At 35.8% G+C, this 19,487-nt stretch overlaps 2 protein-coding genes across 2 annotated transcripts; both read right to left on the reverse strand.

The window, feature by feature from the left end:
• Window positions 1–1,518: 1,518 nt before the first annotated feature.
• LOC107788586 (pectate lyase-like) lies at window positions 1,519–4,249 on the reverse strand. The gene is made up of 4 exons (XM_016610265.2): window positions 3,913–4,249; window positions 2,764–3,430; window positions 2,392–2,634; window positions 1,519–2,090 (listed from the first exon to the last, which is right to left on the reverse strand). The coding sequence occupies exons 1-4, from the start codon at window positions 4,113–4,115 to the stop codon at window positions 1,866–1,868; spliced, it is 1,338 nt and encodes a 445-aa protein (XP_016465751.1). The 5' UTR covers window positions 4,116–4,249; the 3' UTR covers window positions 1,519–1,865.
• Window positions 4,250–5,703: 1,454 nt separating this feature from the next.
• Window positions 5,704–17,184, reverse strand: LOC107788587 (alpha-amylase 3, chloroplastic). The gene is made up of 13 exons (XM_016610266.2): window positions 16,807–17,184; window positions 15,778–15,908; window positions 15,209–15,263; window positions 14,915–15,037; window positions 14,621–14,741; window positions 13,850–14,199; window positions 11,679–12,349; window positions 10,854–11,043; window positions 10,115–10,221; window positions 8,729–8,978; window positions 8,459–8,581; window positions 6,980–7,147; window positions 5,704–6,300 (listed from the first exon to the last, which is right to left on the reverse strand). Exons 1-13 carry the CDS (start codon window positions 17,065–17,067, stop codon window positions 6,142–6,144), a joined length of 2,709 nt encoding a protein of 902 aa, XP_016465752.1. The 5' UTR covers window positions 17,068–17,184; the 3' UTR covers window positions 5,704–6,141.
• Between the last annotated feature and the right edge of the window lie 2,303 nt (window positions 17,185–19,487).

Below are 19,487 nucleotides of genomic sequence, written 5' to 3' on the forward strand. Positions count from 1 at the left end.
ACCAAGGATAAAGCATTAAGGCTTTTTAATGATTTCTAAATTTGATACGGGGTATATCAAATAGTGTATCTACAGGATGACACGTTTAGGAATCACCTATTTAAGTGTGAAGTGTGAGCCGCTTCAAGGAGAACTTTGTAAGGCCAGTTCTCTACGCACTTATGAAACCAGGCGGTGTTCATGGCTGAAACGAACACAACAATGAGAACCAAAGACGGTTAAGGGTTGATTGTGTGACTTATGGTTGTCTAGGTATACACCAAAGATCGACGGTTCAAAGATATCAAATCTACCGATTGACCGAGTATATCCGACATAAGTTTACTACGGAAAGTTCAAAGGGAAACCTACTTATCCAGATGCAATTAATCCTTGCTTGTAAATCACACAGTTTTTTCATGCATACTTCCGTGATATAGCCATTCCCCATTCATGTGGGGGATTGTTGAGGTTTTATTTTTTAAGATGTAATATTCTTAAAATGGGGGTGAATGGGAAATGGAGGGAAAATGAAATTTTGAGTAAAATTTTAAGTTTCCCCTCTTAACAATGAGACATTGTCCCATATTGGAAGTGGAAGACATTTTTGGTGGGTATATATATAATTGCTCTTCTTGTAGCTCTTAAAGAGTTAAGAAGAAAGCAAGCCTCGCGCCGTCGTCGTCGTCGCTCGCTCGGCTCGGCTTCGGCTTCGGCTTCGGCTTCGGCTTCGGCTTCGGCTTCGGCTACGGATTTGGATTTGGATTTGGATTTGGTCAAATGATCGATTGATTGATTAATTTTTTGGACCAAATTTATTTGTTAATAGTAAATATTAACGTAAGATTATCCGTATTTGTAAACGGATATTTTCCAATCCGTGTATTGATAATTTGGCAGCCGGATAATGGTCTTCCCACCATGAAGTGCTTGCTCCACAAACATGAAGTGCTTGCTCCACAAACATGTAATGCTTGCTCCACCATGAAGGGTGGACGTTTGGTCTTGCACTCCTTCTTGGCTGCTATATATATGAGCAGCAAATGTTGAAGAAATATACTCAACTCAACATACAATTCGCTCAACAAATTGGCTATACATTGCACTCCTTCCTCTCAGAACTTCCATACGTTTTTCTGAGTATATACTCCTTCGTTCTGCATTGTTTTTTTAACTTTAAACAAAGCAACTGTAAGTGTGATTTGCTACCGAACTTTGTGTTCGCCGAAACACTGGGGTTTGAAGTACTGCTACACCAGTGTGTTATTCGTTCTATCCTGGGAGGAAATAATCCATTACCTTGGGTACTAGGAGGGGATTAAATTCCTTAAGGAAACACTGTGAATTCAGTGGGCTCGAATTTATTATTATTGTTTCATTACGTTAACTTATATTTTGCAGAATTAATATTTACAAATACAGCAATATTGACCGGGAGTAACAGAAGTATAAATATATCGGCATTATGTCTTTATTACTATGTAAAAGCATAGAGGTTGATACAATAAATTTCACTCTTGGGGACACATGTAGCCTATATTGAAATTCAAACAGGGAAATTTACATTTATTAGAAATCATAAATCAAAACTTTCTGTTACAAAAAATAAACTTGATCTCTCACCAGAACCCACTTTTTTCCTTTTTTCCCTCTCCCAACTGTTTTTCCCTATAGAGCAAACCAGCCAGGAAAAAGCAAAAAAGGAAAAACAGTAGAAAAAAACTGAGAAAACAACGAGACAACAGATAGATGTCTCAGCCATTTCTTTCTTCTCTTACTGTAAAAGAACCCCCCCAAAAAAATCTTCGGCTCCATGTCAACCCCAAAAAGTGAAATGTACATATGGTTTATATATTAGTATTATGTACATAAATATAGAACATTGGCTAGCATGCTTTTCCAATCTTGCACTTGATTACACCAGCTTTGCGAGTGAGTCTGCCGACAAATTTAGCAGGCTCAAACTTGATGCTGGTGTGTTCTGTGAATGGAGTATGCTTGATATCTGGTCCGGACTCCCTAAAGTAGGCTCCGTTCAAGAACAAATCCCCCTCAGATCTCCATTGCCAGTTTCTCCACAGAGATTCTGGGGCGCCATTCCGGTTTGTCACCTTCATTTAGCATACTTAATGTTAGAAATTTCACATGCAATAAGCCCCAAAAGGGAAATGATGACTCTCTACTGTTTTAACTGAAAAACTGTTTATGTTAGCCTTATGCTACAATCTAATAGAACATATCAAAATGTGATTGGACAAGAAACGTTAGGTTGATTTATTCGCATATGCTTAAGCCTTGGTAAGCAGATACTATCTGGTATATGTACTGATTGGAGTTAGCAGATACTCGGTGAAATCACCGACAGACACCACTATTGTTATAAAAAAAAATTGATTAGAATTTTAAGCATACCTCTTTAGTGTTTGGATTGTTGGAAGCCTTGAAGCGGTTACCCTGGCTAATAATGGTGGGATTAGCAGTGCCACCAATTGCATACATTTCCCATTTAGCATAGTCATTGTTGACAACATGGAAGAATCCCCATCTGCACCTTGGCATCCTCTGAATACATCCCTTTCCGAACCGATTGAATGCAACTGTAACTTGCATGATTTTATCTTGAGGAAAGGCATCATTTGCTCCCAAAAGCATCACCTGAATCATCATTTGTAGTTATTAGGCCAAATACACATCGACAACCCCCCTAATCTTTTCTAAATTTTTCATTTAGACACCTTATCTAAGTGTCTGACTTATTAAGAATAGGAGAAGAGAAAAACTTACGTCGTTATGATGATTGAATTTGCAGTTAGAAATGGTGATAGCAGTGGAAGCCATGATTGCATCAATGAGGCCATCAGCACCCTTAGTTAAAGTACAATGATCGATCCAGATACGGTTGGCACCGAAGATGGAAATAGCATCACCATCACTCACTGTCCTAAGACCAATATGATCAATAGAATCTCTGATCATACCACCTGAGGTAGAAAGGATGTGATGAACTCTAATGTTGTGGACAATCACATTGTGCACAAATTGTATGGTTAGTCCTGCTCCATATGCAACATGAACAGAAACTCCCCTGCCATCAATTGTCTTATCATTGTTGATCATTAGTTCTTGTTTCAACCTGATTATCATCGACTTCTCGAAGATAATCCATAACGGCTCTTCTTGGATGACAGCGTGGCGAAGGGTTCCTGGATTTGGCTCTTCCACGTTGTCATCCGAGGGATCGGTGACAACGTAGAATTTACCGTCTTTACCACCAGTTGTGCCATGGCCAAATCCCCTAGCACAATCTGCTAATGCCTTCCTGTTATTAGCCCAGTTTTTGTCACACCTCCAACATTTGTCAATTGGATTGTATGCCTTGCAACCATCATTGTCATCCTTATCATCTTTATCTTCTTCCTTCAGATGCCTCCTTGTGCCATTAAAAATTGTTCTGCAATGTTGGACAATAACTAATGTTAATTAAAAAAGGGAAGATGTCCAAGATTTACCACTCTATTATACAAAATATCTTAATTTTATCCTCCATTATACTTCCAGCTTGGGGCTATTCATACCTTTGTCGTTAGCAAATCATCTCATATTTGCCCTTGCTTTTAATGGAGCTCCAACGTGGTCTAAGCAGATTCCATATGTCAAAATACTAGGGGGGAGGTCTAAATTTACCCATGTACTTTTTATTATGGGTTAAAATTACCTCAGTAATACTTTATTGGAGTTTCATACGGAAAGATACTAGACGATTTGCTAACGATAAGGGTATGATCGACCCTTCCCTGGACACGCGCATAGCGAGAGCTAATGCACTGCGCAACCCTTTTAGGGGTATGATTAAGCTTTTGATCAACCCAGAAACCAAGAGACCCTTAGACAAAGAAACCATTTGTTCAAAAAAAGAAAATAAAAAATACTTACTCTCCAACTTCTTTGTTGAAAGTATCAGTGAGTTCCTCAGGATTTTCATTGTAAGCAGCAAGAGAAGACTTGAGGGCTTCTTCAGCTTTCTTTTCCAAATAAGGGTCAAATTCAGCAATATTGGCATGCAAGTTTGGGATTAAAGAAGCAATACATAAAAGGGAAAAGAGAAAAATAACTGAATTACAACTAAATGAGGCCATTTTTTTTTTCTTCTTTTTCACTTTCGTTTTTATTATGGTAGCAGAATAACTTTTTTGTTAGTTTATTTCTGCTACCACCTGCAGCTTGGGGAATCCCAAGTTTTGGTAGTAGTTGATATTTGTAATACAGGTGAGTTCCCAAAGCTTGGTAATACAATAATAGTAAACACATATATACCACTAACATAGGAAAAGATAGGGACATTTTTTTAGCGGGAACAACGGATGACCAAATACTAATTTGAGGTTGAAACCAACGGTTTTCCTAACTAACTTTTGAATTTTTTTTTGGGTGGAAAAACACAAGTCAAGGGATGTTAGCAAACAAGGAAACATCAAAGGCGGATCTAGGATAATGTTGGAACTATATTTATAGTTCCGTTGTTGAAATATTATATATATCTACGTACAAATATAGTCAATAAGTCACAATTCAAACTGAAACTAAGTCAAATATATGAGATCTCTACACTATTTTGAACACTTTTTTAACTGATAGTAAAGACACTTCGAATTAAACGTATGTTTTTGAAAATTAATCTATATTAAGTGTTTTTAAATATTTTCTTCTTTATAACCAGAACGGATATAATATGAGTTCAAATCACATTTTACTACTTAACTAGTCCGAATTTCTTTTTCTCCTTCTAAATCACTACCACTGCACCAATTTTATGGCCATCTAACATGCTCATCAAGAAGAGAGCATGATTTCGACAGAAAATAACTCTTGCTCTTCATGATAATTTCGACTCAAGAATGAAAAATTAAAACTTAAAGACGACATTTGAGATGCCTGTAAGTATTCAAGCGTCTGCAGTTATAGTATATAAACTAAACTCACTTAAAAGGCGATCTTGTGGTCCGGTCCTTCCCCGGACCCCGCGCATAACGAGAGCTTAGTGCACTGGGCTGCACTTTTCAGTTGAAATCGAAATGAAAAACTAATTTCTCGATTTTTGACAGAGATAATACAAGATGTTTATAAAAACATTTGCAGATTAAACCCAACGAGTTAGTTTAAACGACATTGAACACCTCGAGCTTTTGGGAGTTGATTTCACGTTTCTTTAAACATTTTAAAGGATTCCATATTATGACAAGATAAAAATAAATTGACTCATATTAACCCATATTTTACGGGAGCATTTTTTTTTTTTGATTCCCCCCTCCCTTTGATTCCTCTTTGATCCCCTTTGTTAACCCATATTTTACGGGAGCATTTTTTTTTTTGATTCCCCCCTCCCTTTGATTCCTCTTTGATCCCCTTTGTTGGAGTTATTGCTCCTTTGGTAACTTTAACCCACGACCCTGGGGTTGTATAGGTAGGGGTGCCGACGATCTGAGCAACCCCCTCTTGTCACGTGCAGGTTGAATACAAGTTGATCTCATGTGGGTTAGACCGGATCAACCTATTTTGGGTCAAATTTGCCACTAATCTTTAGTATTCTCATCAAGTGAACTCAAATCTTTACAAATTACGACTCTTGTCCGAATCATCATGACAGGCAGTAGCTTCAGTGACCGAGCCAGAAACTCCATTATTTACATCATTACTAGACTACTATTCTGAGCAAGGCAAGCTTGATTCAGTAAAAGAAATAAAGTACAATTTATCAATAGGTACATTCCAATATTTATACAAAAATAATGTTGTCCTGATGCCAATATGGCTACTAGTTGTACAGAAGTCCTTACATCTACAAAGCCTCTATCGTCTAAGAAGGCAATACAATGTAGTGGTTCTATATACATTTTTTACCAGACTGTATACAGTGTCCGTGATTTCACGAAATCTAATAAGTAATATTAACTACAACTCTTGCTCTTCGTACTTTTTAGAACTATTTTTACTCCAACAACTTAAATTAACTACCCATATCAGGCTTAAGTTGCAGCAAAACTAATATACCGCTGCAGTACAACATTTTGATGACATTAGTTCCTTCCATCTCCACTCACTTGGCAAATAAATTGGTGCAACATTAACCTCAAACATGTCCGAAGCGTAAGAGAGTGATTTTTCTTATGAAGATTCCCAAACCTTGTAATTGTTACCCTCAGCAGCCAACGACCATCTCTGATCCCCACTTGGAGGCTCATAGTGGCCTGGTCCTATTTTAACAGCCAGCTTATCATCAACAACTGCTGCATAAACATCCCTTTCGGCCTTAGTTATTTTCACCTGATTCAGACAGATGGCTTAGCATGTTGGGAATAGGATTGGTTTTGCATCCACATTACGAAAAGATATCTTGATAAGGCCCATAGGAACAGAATTTTAAAATAACAAAGCTTGTTTCAGAGTATTTTAAGTATTTGAATTACTAACTATAAAACACCTCAGCATTAAAAAAAACCTAATCCCCACCTTCATAACTATACCAGGGTCAGAAACGGAAATTATTGCAGCTGACTAGCAAATACCAGTTCCACTGTTGTTAACAATTTGAATATATGTGTTGAATTCATACAAAATACCATTCTGACATACTTTTTAATAGAAATATAATGCTTCACCTTACGATGATCTTATCACCTGATACTTCCCAAGATTGAACAACCAAGGTTCATGTATTGCAAGCATGTAATATTTATTTGTTAGTTCTTTCTAGAGGTCCTTTTCACTGTATCATCACTAGGCAATTCTAAAAAAGAGTTGGCTTCATGTTGATTTGTCAGAACAGAAAATAAGGAAATGGAGAGGCCATATGTTAACTGAAGAAATATAGAATGTTTGTTATCCTCTTCTCTCCTTCCCCTATTCATTCAAAATCGATCAACCATAAATTTTCAGATTAGGCTGAAATTAACCTCAGAAGTCAAATGAACCTGCATCAGTCAACATGGTTTTTGAGACTTACCATACTCCGACAGTTGATCTTATTCCGCTTTCTGAGTGACATAAGAGTTCCTATTTCAGATCGATAACCAGAGAAAATGTGATCAAAGAAGACTGACGGGGTTCCAGGGTGAGTCAGGATATAGGCATAACCTTGCATCTCCTTCCCACCAGGAAATCTCCAATGACCCTTCAAGGAAAAGGCCCAAAAAAAAGTTAACGATGAAAAGCAAGTCAGATCTTATGCTTACTCGGTATTATCCAACCATCTAGCGAACAATAAATTACAAGCCCATTGAGGAGATCATGAGACAAGCCCTACACATTGGACTAGAGATTCAGAATGAGAAAGAAAAATATGGAACTAAAATAAGGTTATGTTACCCAAAAGAATAAAAGATAACAACAAATAATAACGATAAGGACTCCATTTGGATTATTTAATGCACCGGCTCGTGAAAAATTCCAGATTTGCAACTAACAAACTCTAAGCACTGGTGAAAATGTAAAGAAAGATTTTGAAGAACATCAATGGAAAGTTTGGAGTGATACTTAAATGAGACAAAATCCATTTCAAAAAAAACAATTATTAGATTTACTATTATCCCATTAATTCATACAGGCAAACAAAAATTTGAGCTCAAACGCATGGACTTTATTGATGAGTCCAAATGGAACCTAAGAGAGATGATCTAGTACCAAAAAAGTACCGAAGACTTTTAGGGTATGTTTGGAAAGCCACCAGGTAATTGGAATTGGTGTAATTACTATGGTAGTAATTACACAACCTAGTAATTACATAGTTGTGTAATTACGATGACCTGTTTGTTTGTCATAGTGTAATTACAGTGTAATTACAAGTTTACTGTTTGGTTGCACAAGTGTAATTACATAGTTAGATTAAATTTTAAATGAAATAATTATCAAAACTTAAAAGTTAATATAATAAATATATGCCTATAAATTTTTATAAGTATAAATGATATAATATTTGGTATTTAAGATGTATATCTTTTTTGTGAATATACATTAATTAGTAATCATATATTTATAACCAATATTGTAAAAATAATTTATATATATTTTTAAAATTAATAATATATAGTTTAGACACTTACAAAAACTAAAAATATATGTTTTGTAAGAACATCATGGAATTCATGTTTGATAAAATAAATTAATATTTATAAATATAATGTCATAACATTATTCAAATGTTTGACAAAACTAATCTATCAATTCTAACTAAAAAATAAACAACATACAATGTGAGCCAATACTACTAAAACAAGTAAATTGGAACCATGAATATAACACAATTCCAAAATTCAAAAAAAAAAAATAGTTTAACATATGTCAAATTCCAACATAATAATAGTAAGTTCCACTACAACTTAAGATTAGGAAACGTAATAAGTTTATAACCACATTCAACAATGAAATTCCACTTTAGTCCTCTAGAAAATACACCAGTAAATATAGACACTAAAAGCATATTTACCTGTGTAGAACCAGTATCATGATTCTCTATAAAGGTAACAGCACGAGATGGCCACCACCCAACAACACCAGGAGGTTTTCCCTTCTGATCCGATAATCGCCAGTATTCACATCTCTCAATTGCCTAATTACATAGAAGTTGAAAGGAAATGCTGTTAACACCAGGAAAAAGTGATTTCCAACCACTTCTCTTTCTTTTTATTATTATAACAAGTACTGCTGGCCAAGTACTTGTATCCACTGTGCCAGGAGCAAAGTTTGAGAAACTTACAGAATGAAGAATTCCTTTTGTTGTCACGTCAAATGCTCCTGCAGTTCCATTAGTAGCATTGATCCAGTCAACAATTCTCTGCCGATGCGCATCTTGATTGTGATCCATCTCTCCATAAGTATAACTGAGTGAATCCCAATACTCGCCCACAGCAAAGTAAGGCTCAGTTGAGTCCAAGTAATCCTTCACATAACCACCCCAGAACCCACGAACAAAATCAAGCCTCCATCCATCATAACCAATTTCCTCCCTGGCAAATCAGTGCAGTCATAAAAATTTGTTACAAGGTGACCTTTGAAGTTGGAACATTCTTGGGTAAGACATTGGAAGAAAGTAAAACAGAGACAATTATATTGTATCCTATGCAAGAAAACAGCATCTTCATACAATGAGGCAGAAATACCCAAGAAACAGATGGAGAAATACCCACTTCTTACACAGTTTAACAGTTGGGCAACTCCACTTGGTATTTCAGTCTTCTTCATGAGCGGGTGCAATCAAAGAGACAAAGACAGTTATTACCAAAGGAGCGGACGGGATAAAATGACAACATCCTGTGGTCATGGATGAGATACTAATCCTGCTGCTATATGCAAGTGAATAAAGTAAAGAGCTACTGATACTGATTATCTGTTCACAAAAATGGACAGTGCAGCACAGGAAGCAGCTGTTGAATCTACAACTATCAATCGAAATTATTTGTTTCTGAACGTCGTAAAGGATATTGTTTGCACCTCATTTACTTTTTTCACATTTTGAATCAAAGCATTAGTGTGGATCAAGTATTCTAGTCCTTTGGCCGACCACAATTTCAATTTTAACTGCCTTCAATTATCGACTGCTTTCTTTGAGATTGTGTTAAAATTTAGAGAAAAATTGACATCTGATGTCTTCCAGAGTGATAGCAGTACATTTCAGGTCTTCTCTTTAAGCACTACTCAATTTCCATCTACCGTCTCTTTCCTATTCTTGACACAGAATGCATCAATCTTCCGAAACCCAGAAGTCCTGTCTGAACCACCAGATATTTATATTATGTTGGCAACTTTTCCTAATGTGCTTGACATAGAGACATTGCAGAATTTTTTTTTTCTTGATAAGTAATCGAACATATGTACAGAATCAGAGACGAATCTCTTTCTCTTAATTAAGTGCTTTGTATTTTGATATGTAGTGTCAACAAATTTTAATCCTGATTGACAGACATCAAATTTACTTCGACATTGCCAATGCATAATTATTGTTAAATAGCTAGGTCATTAAAATCCCAGGCATACAAGTACAAGGATGACATTCTCTTGCTTTGACGATCAAAAGGTGTTCAGATGAAAATAAAAGGGGGGAAAGAAGAACAATGGTATAGGTCAAAAGCTATGAGAATTAAACCTCAGCCAGTGTAACCATTCCTTGATATCCTTTCTCACAAATTCCTGGGAATGATCAATGTTAGGAGCAGCATGGAAGTTATCTCCACTACTTTTGTTACCCCTTCCCTGTAGAAATAAAAGGTAGTTTAGACATCTGATTCAGCAGATCTTGTAAAAACACGTCAGTATATCATAGGGTAAGGGAAGCAATAATGTCCTGATAGCCACAATGTCTGAACTATTCTTTGCTAAACCATAGTAGAGGAGTTGCAGAACATTTCGTTGGCGATTAATAGATATTCTAAAGAGTAACCTAGTCAATTTGAAAGCAAGAATGAAAATCAAATGAGTATAGCAAAGTGTAGCTCCGCACACACACCATCTATAGCAAAACTCATATATATCATTAGTCGGGACAATCGTTAGCAAAACCCATACATGGAAACATTTAGACCTTTCATTTTTCCAACTTTAACAGCACTTCGAAAAACCTTACTTGTTTTGACATATCAAATATTTTAATGTAAATTTTTTCTCTGAACTAATATTTCACTGCAATTTATTTCAAATAACAAAATAATGATGGGTATACTATTCATTAAATGGTGGACAGGCACATTCTCAAACATTTGAGTTTGCTACTTTGCGCCCTCTCTGAATTTGTGATTATTTATAATCTTCCAGTGAAGGACAAGCATCACCGCAAAAGTTTCCTTTGCTAGTACAACAGCAAGGCAAAATCTAAGAAAAGCACACACCTGGAAATGTGGATCATCAGCAACAACTGCACGATCATCCCAATTTAAACGACCACCAAAGATATTCCATATACCATTTTGGTTACGTTCACTTGCACATCTATGATTTAAGACAACATCACCGAGAACCTTGATGCCCACTTCATGGAATTTCTTTACAGTAACTTTCAATTCATCAAAACTACCATATCTGACAAAGATACAGAAAAACAATGCAAAAGTTGAGATACCCTAAACAAGTCAAGATGATAAATAAAAATAAGAACACAAACCGAGGGAGCAATAAGTATGCTTCATTTAAGTCTCATTTGACCTGGTAGGAACTATCTAATCATTGTTCAAAATGAAGGATAAAATAAGATGCTAATTCTGTACTAAGGAATAGCCTACTTGAACCAGAGAAAGACAGAAAGCAGAACCAGAAATCTAGATAACAAAACAGATATTCTTACTGCGTTATTTTGCATGTTTAGTCATAACAAGCGAGTAGAAAATGAGAGATATGTCTGATCTTCTGCTGGGAAAAAGGAATGACGTAGTAAGAGCAATGTGCCCCTTCTTAATTATTGGCATATCCCCCAGTTTAACTTCAAATAAAGAGGCTAATAGCCAAGAGAAATTGAGTTCTCATCCATAATAACCCTAACAATAGATTGCCCTTCTTAATGTTTGGCGTATCTCCTACTTTAAATTATAAATGGAAAAAAATACTAGAACTTGTAGGAGATACTTAGAATTTCATCTCATAAATCTAGAAGGGATATCCATGACTTACGTTTTAAATTTGACCAAAAATGGAAGTGAAGAAAATTTTTATTATAATACCTGGAATTTAAGTTATATAAATCCCTAGGCATGTAGCCTTCGGGTGACACCGAGTCAGTTGGTGGAGGTAACCAGATGACACTGAATCCAAGTGAAGATAACTCTGTAGCTTTTTCATGTAGCTCCACGTACCATCTTCCAGATTTATGAGATTCCCAATTGAAACCTTGGCACAAAATTTCAAATCCTGAACCAGTACCTGAAGATACTTTGACATCAGGTTGTGAAACTTCAGCTTCAGAAACAACATTTTCTGGAATTGTTGGGATTGAACTTCTGAATATACTATAAGCTTCCGCGGCAAGCTTCTCAATTTCTTGAAGAATGTTTTCTTGTGTTTCCTTGCTTTTTGTCTTCCGACTCTTTTCAGAGGAAATGTCAGTCACCAAATTCCTTATCTCCTTTATTATTTCATCAGTAAACACAGAGCCTGCTTGTTTCTCCTCCGGAGCACGGTTGAGTATCTCTGAAGAATTTGACTCTTCATCTTGTTTTGTCTCCTCCAAATGTTTTGTGCTAGACTGATATATGCCACCTGACAAAGGTATATAAAAGTCGTTTCCCTTACAATTCAACCATGTATTTTCATCCAGCTTCACCACAAAGACAAATCCGGAAAGTCCTCCGTCCAAAGTAAACAGTCCGGAAGAACCATTGCCTCCCTCTTTTCTCTGTCACGAGAGCATATATCATCAATAAGCAAAGAATGGCTGGTCTTAGGAACAAAAGGTTACTAGTTCTTTCTGGTCAGTGAGACACATTTTTCAAAGAAAAGTGAATGAGATGATAATAGAGAAAAAGAGACCCACAACTATTGCATGGCAATTTTGTTTCTGAATATGGATCGATTCTAAGTAATAGTAGCACTCTGCATAAATCCGTGCCGGGAGATAAACTAGTATTTGAGAAGAATGCTAGAAACTAGTATTTGAGAAGAATGCTAGACACACCATATAGGACCCTTCCATCATGTTGGAGATTCAGGGCGAATCTAAAATACTGTAGTTGTTGAAGGGGGAAAAGATTGCAAACTTTTAAGAGCTTGATGACAGAAGTGACCTTATTTGCCCAGGTATCAATGAAGATTCCAAGAATTAAGCACTTCACAGAATCCTTGATTGGATGTTACGATAGTCAATAATCCAAAATACCAGGTTAGAGAATCTGGCTGGTGGAATCCAACGACTTACTGGTCAGGAACAGATTCACATGGCAAGTTCATATTTTGTTTCTATAAGTACTTTTTTTAATATACCAGCACTAAAATAGTGCTTACAAAATTACATCAGTCTTAGACTGATTCCTTTAGAACGATTCACACGGCACTTTCATTGGATAAAATGTTAATATGAAAATGCTCGTATCCTTGCTAGACTCAATTGAACCACACAACAAAGGTAAAATTGGACCAGCAGATTAAAATCTTAAAATAGAAAAGGTTATTGCATCCTTTCATTCATTAAAGAAGAAGAGAAAGATTAGTTTATCTGTATGAACACATACTAGCTATTACAAACGCACAACCTAACACATTTGCAATATCCAGAACTATTGAGCCACTATCAAGCAGAACGTGTAGGGAGGGCAATGATTTCCATTTTCTGAGGCTTCTCAAGTATTAAAAGCGGTAGATCCGGCCAAGGAATAAACATATGACCAATGGAAAGAAGAAAAAAGGAAGAAAATTTAGTACTCCCTCTATCCCAAAAAAATTAATCTTACTCCCCTTTTGTGGACCGTCCCAAATTGTGTCCAGTTTTCCTCTAAAAAAAGGCTTTAATACAGTGAAACACAAATACTAAGCAATTCACATGTTCCACTCCTTTCTAAAATAATCACACCGGGAAACTAAGACCGTTAACTTGGATGGAGGGGAGTATAAATGAAGATTCCAGGCTTAAAGGACTTTGAAAAATCCAGGATTGGAGATTACCATGGTTACAAATCTACAGTACCAGGTTTTGGTCACTAATCTACAATACCAGGTCGGAGAAACCTGGTTGTAGAATTCAATGACTTGTTGGTAAGAAACAGATTAAATTAGATAACATTAGAGGTTAAAAGAACAGCATTTTCATTGGATAAGATTAGAGGCTTGTACTCTTGCTAGTCTCAATTGAACTACACAACTAAGGTAGAAATGGAAAGTTCGTTAATCGAAAAATAAGTACCTGCAGCAAAGTCCTCAGTGCCTTATTCTTGAACACTACTGTTTCCGCTGGATATGGCATTGTAGGAAGTTCCCATGTTTTAGCATCATCTTTGCAGACTCCCCAGTGAAGAACTACATTTCCAGGTAAGTCGGTATCTATATACAAGATATTCTTTTTAGTCTCTGGACAGTGCTTAACAGAGACACTAACAGTGTTATCAACAAGAGTCTCTTTTACTATGGTATGCACTTCATAGAACCCTTCAAGACGCTTGCTTTTCACACTAGACCCATCATTGCTGCTTGCTTCCCCTTTTGAGGGAGCTGCTTCTGGCTTAAGGAGGATGTTCGACAGCTGCCCTAGCGGTCCTGCAATAAAAAAAAGAGCTACTGAACTTTTACAACTTGAATTTGGAAAGACACAACATTACTCAAACAAGACATAGACATAGAGGGTCTTTCTGTCTCTGCTAATATTTCAGCTAAGCACAATAATGGATTGATAATTAATTTCTATGAACTTATCAAAAAAAAAACCTATTGTAATACTAAATTGAGGAAAAATAGAAATTCATAACAGTAATGCATCATATATCATAAACAGATATAATCCTTGTTTAACCTAGGTAAATAATTTTCATTGTTAGAAAAGATAGGTTTCGACATATTTGAGTTGTTTTTCCTTCGGAGGAAATCAGCCAGGCTAACATGAAATAGATTGCGTATAAGGGCAGACGATAGAAGAATGAACATATTTGTACATTTCACGACAAAAAGTATCCTAAACAACCTGGCCATATGCCTGATCCCTTTTTAACTCCAACAATATTAGCATCATCTTCAAGGTAGTCAATAAGAGGAATCTTGAAGTCCCGCCCTCTGTGCTGATACCAAACTCCAGTTTCCTCATCCTGTATCATCAAAATAAAACGGCAAAAAAGCACCATCACAACCAAAAAAGTGAACACCAAAGCTATCAGAGGAGCAGTAATGCAGTATACATGAAGATGGTTCTTGTTGAATGTGTCCTAAGCAGCATAATACGTAAAGAAGAAAGCCTAAACATCTAAGCGTAGAAGTCCACCTTCAACACAAAATTTATAGCTGCAATAGACCACGTAGACCTTATGTCAATCTTCACTTCCTGAAACTTTTCTCCTTCCAAAATCGTGGATGACCCTTTCAAAGGAGTTTCAATTGCGTAATCCTGTAACAGTAATGAAATTCCCATTTAAAGAAAAGATATGAGAAATGTAGGAAAAAGGTAGACGAACACCTTCGCGGAAATTGAAAATTAAAGTGATTATATCCACATTCAGAGAAGAAATATTAACAAAACAAGAACGAGCAAACTTCCACGAGAAAGAGTACTAGACACCTTTATGGCGATCGAACCCGAGGGCCGCATCTCTGGAGGAGGTTGATCCCATTCACTGCCGGATAAAAAATGCAAAATTTAGAAACAATGTATCCAGCGTCGTTAGGTATTCAACAACTATTGAAGCACAAGTTCATGAGGTATAAATCTCTAAATCAAAACTAAAAGATCAGACCATCCCCATCCGAAAGACCATTGGCGGAGCTAGCTTGGAGAAAGGGGGTTCAATTGAATCTCCTTCGCTGAAAAATTATACTATTGAAATAAGGTAAAAACTAGTTCTTTTTGGTTGTATATAAGTTGTTGAATCCCCTTGATGATATGAGGAAAATTTTAGTAAAGTGGCACAGGGGTTTCAAAAATTACTTTTGATCACAGGTTCAATTCCCACATGAGACATTTTTGAATCCCCTTATATAAAATCCTTGCTCCGCCACAGCAAAAGACTAAAACTTGACATTAAATTTAAATCCTTCCTATAAAAGATAATGTAAGAAAATTACACCTTAGTTATTTCTACCTCCAAAGCACAAAAAATAGCAGAACTTCCATTATCAAACCAGACTAACCTGCCAGCATCACCAGCATAATGGACCCCCCAATGAAGAATCCATTTCCCTGGAACGCTACATCCCACGGAGAGGTGCCAATTCTCTTCGTCTTTCCCCTTATCTAATCTGATGGCTATCTTTCCTTCAGCCTGCAATAAGCCAATCAACACCTCAGCAGCTCTTAATCTTTCTCTACTTCACTATCGGTAAAACAAATGACACTTACACAAAGCACAAATATTTAACAAAGAAAACAGAGGAGCATCAAATATATTACTCCCTCCAATTTCAATTTATGTGGACCTATTTGACTAAGCACGGAATTTAAGAAAAAAATGAATACCTATGGATCTTGTGGTTTTAAACATACCACAATATTTGTGTAATTATAAAACTTAAGAGTAAAATTGGAAGTTTAAGTTAAATTGCTTCCAATTTTAAAAAGAGGTCATTCTTTCTAGACTAGACCAAAATAAAATAGGGCCACATAAACGGAAAACTACAGACCTAAGAATGAAGATTTCAAATTTCCAATTATTCTCTCTCGTTTTTGTAAGCTTGATCAATTTATCTTCTTCTATTCTCCTTCTTTTTCTTCCTCTTGAGCGAACATAAATGTGAATAGTTGCTTCTCTCACTTGTCCAAAGATAGGATGATATTCAGGAAGCAATGACGGAGACAATACACCTCTCAGTTATGCAGAGATTTATACAATTTTTACCTTGATAATAATTCAAACAATTCTGTTCTAAATAAGTTGAACTACTCCGTGAACTTAATAAAGGGATTGTTTTTTTTTAATTGTTAACTTAACAAAGAGGAATTTTTTCACAGAATTGGCGGCAAACCGCGAAAACTCAATTCAATTAGCTCCAAACACTCCTTAATTCCTACAAAACGTCTCATTTCTATTGATTCAATGAATTTTCAAACACAATAATTAGAGCCAAGATAAAAGTAGAGCACGCCATATAGAAATCGGCGAATCTCTAACTTAATAATACACATACACACGAAAAAGAAAATATCTAATACAGGTATTTTACCCTTTCCGGTCGTTTCACCGAGAAAGTCTCTGTTAAAACGACGTCGGACTGTTCCGATGTCTCAATGACGGCAGCGTCGGTGGAGCTAGCTCGGAGAGCGAACGTTATCCGGCGAGGCCGGAATCTCAAAGTCACGTTACCGGAGAGCGGCTTCCGAGAGTAATTTAGAGAAAAATGAGGGGTTATTTTTGGATTTAAATAAAGTTTTGGGCTTCGCCGTAGACTATGACCGACGAGAGGCTCTATAGTAACAGTCGACATTTATTTTCCGGTCGCTAGATCTCTCACCTGAAAAGCATGAGAAAAAAAGAGAGAACGAAAATAATTTGGTTTGTCAGATATATATAGTGGATAATTATTGCTTTTTCGGTTCTCTGATGTTCAAACACTTTCTTTTCATAACATAATCTTTACTCTTTTTAAAAGGATTACGAAAAGTACCCCTAAAGTAATCTGAATTAGCGATCAGGCACCGCACTTTTAAAAAAGAATGTTGCAATAATAATTTATAATCCAAATTGACCTTGCTTTTAGTTTTTGCAAAACAATTTTCGCAAATCTTTTTTGCAAGGCATAGTTTAAACAAACAAAAGAATGTTTGAAAGTTGTTAAAAAGTATTTTATATCATGCATAACAAAAATTTATTTTAAAAATAGTATCGATAAAGTTTCAAATGATTGTAAAGTTTATTTATTTAGTGGACACATATTTGATTAATATATGCTACTATTCATATATAAAGACCTATAATTCTAGATCCCATCTGGATAAATGTGTCCATTGTAAATTGCAGAGTAGATGGCAACTGAGGTAATTAATGGGTACTTTATAGCAATAATGATAATAAAATAATGACTTGATTATATTAAGATGATAAAGTAATGGGCCAAACCAGGGGGAAAAGAAAAAAGTATTTGCTGTTTGTCGGAAAGGGATTGCACTTTCCATCGGCTACGGACTTGAGACTTGGAGAGTACTATTCTATATAATACTTCCAACTTTACGTAGATTCGAAGTTTTTCTCTCTCTCTCTCTCTCAATTCGGGGTCCCAAACTGAAATAATATCTGAAATATCTCAATTCAAATTGCTTATTTGGGATCCGTTTTTGCCAAAATAAATTTGAATTTTATTTGGCAAACACATGCAAAATTTCAAATCCCAACATCAGCTCAGTAGCTGGTTTTGAGCCAAAATATTATTATTATATTTTTAAAAAAATTGCCCCAAACTTTTGTATTTTATAAAAGAGTCCACCATTTATTATTTTGTAACAATGTTGCTTCGTTTTCTCGGTCACCTGATAGTGTATCATGTAATTCTTAATAAAAATGATAATTTTGTATCAAATTTATTTATGTTCAGGACTATGGTTTGCGATAATATAATGAATGTTATTGATAATGGTACTGCTGGATATTTGTGATAGTTTTTAGAACTTGTGGGTATAAGTCATGTTTCATGTTTTTTCAAAATAAATTTGGGGAATATGTTTTGAAAACTGATGTCCAAACATATTTTCATCTTCAAACCAAACTTCACCTAAATCAGATTTTTCAGAATAAATTTGGGAATCTATGGCCAAACGCTAGCTTGATAAAGACCTGTCATTATTTTAACTGGCTATGATTTTTTTTTAGTTGGTTTTAATTTCTACTATAATAATTTACTGTATTTTTATATATTTCAAAAAGGAACAAATAAGCGACTACCATGCAAATATGACTTTTGATTGGATCTTTATAGAAAGAATAAGTGCGGGGTCCAGTACTTAAATTAATATAGTTATAATTAGTAGTGGTAGTTGAGTGAGTTAGTTGGTTAGTTGTTATAAATAGTGTAGGTCGTTAGCCTTGTAAACAGTGACTTTCGTTTTTCCCTGTTATTGCTTCTCAATATACGAATGGAGCTTCTTCTCCACTAACTCTTCTCTCTCCCTGCCATGGCTGAGCTCTTCAACATGGTATCAGAGCACTCAGGCTTGATCAGTTAGCTCAGTAATATCTAAAGAGAAAGGTCTACAATTCGACTCGCCATTTGCCTGTTACTTTGCTATTTCAACCAAATCCCTACCTTTAAGGTTTGTTTTTTTGATCTGGTTCAATTTCTAATGCGATTTGTCCACAAGCTCAGAAAATTCACTTCTATTTTGTGTGATTTTGATTTCGATCTGCCTCAGTTGTGTAATTCGACACTATTTGGTGTAAAATCAACAAATTACGATGGTAAACGATGAAGGAATCTCTACTCCAGCTCCTCAAGTACCAGTTGCAACTTAGGCATTGAATACTCAACATCTGGATTTGGTACATCACAATCATCCTCTGTACATTCATCCCCCAGATACACAAGGTTTTGTACTTATTTCAATTCAGCTTCAAGGTTCTAAAAATCACTTAACTTGGAATAGGTAGATGAAAATTGTACTGCGTGGTAAAAACAAACTAGGATTTGTTCTAGGAACGTGTAGAAAAGACATGTATGATCCTAGTTTACATGAACTATGGGACAGATGCAATGTTATATTAGCTTGGATAATGAACATCGTGGCTCAAAGTCTAATAAGTACTATGATATATACATCTGATGCTCATTAGGTCTGGGAAGATCTTAAAGAGAGGTTTGATAAGGTAAATGCTTCTAGAGCATGCTATCTTCACAAGGAAATTACTGCCCTCACT

The sequence above is a fragment of the Nicotiana tabacum genome, chromosome 24 (assembly GCF_000715075.1).
Source record: "Nicotiana tabacum cultivar K326 chromosome 24, ASM71507v2, whole genome shotgun sequence".
NCBI lineage: Eukaryota > Viridiplantae > Streptophyta > Magnoliopsida > Solanales > Solanaceae > Nicotiana > Nicotiana tabacum.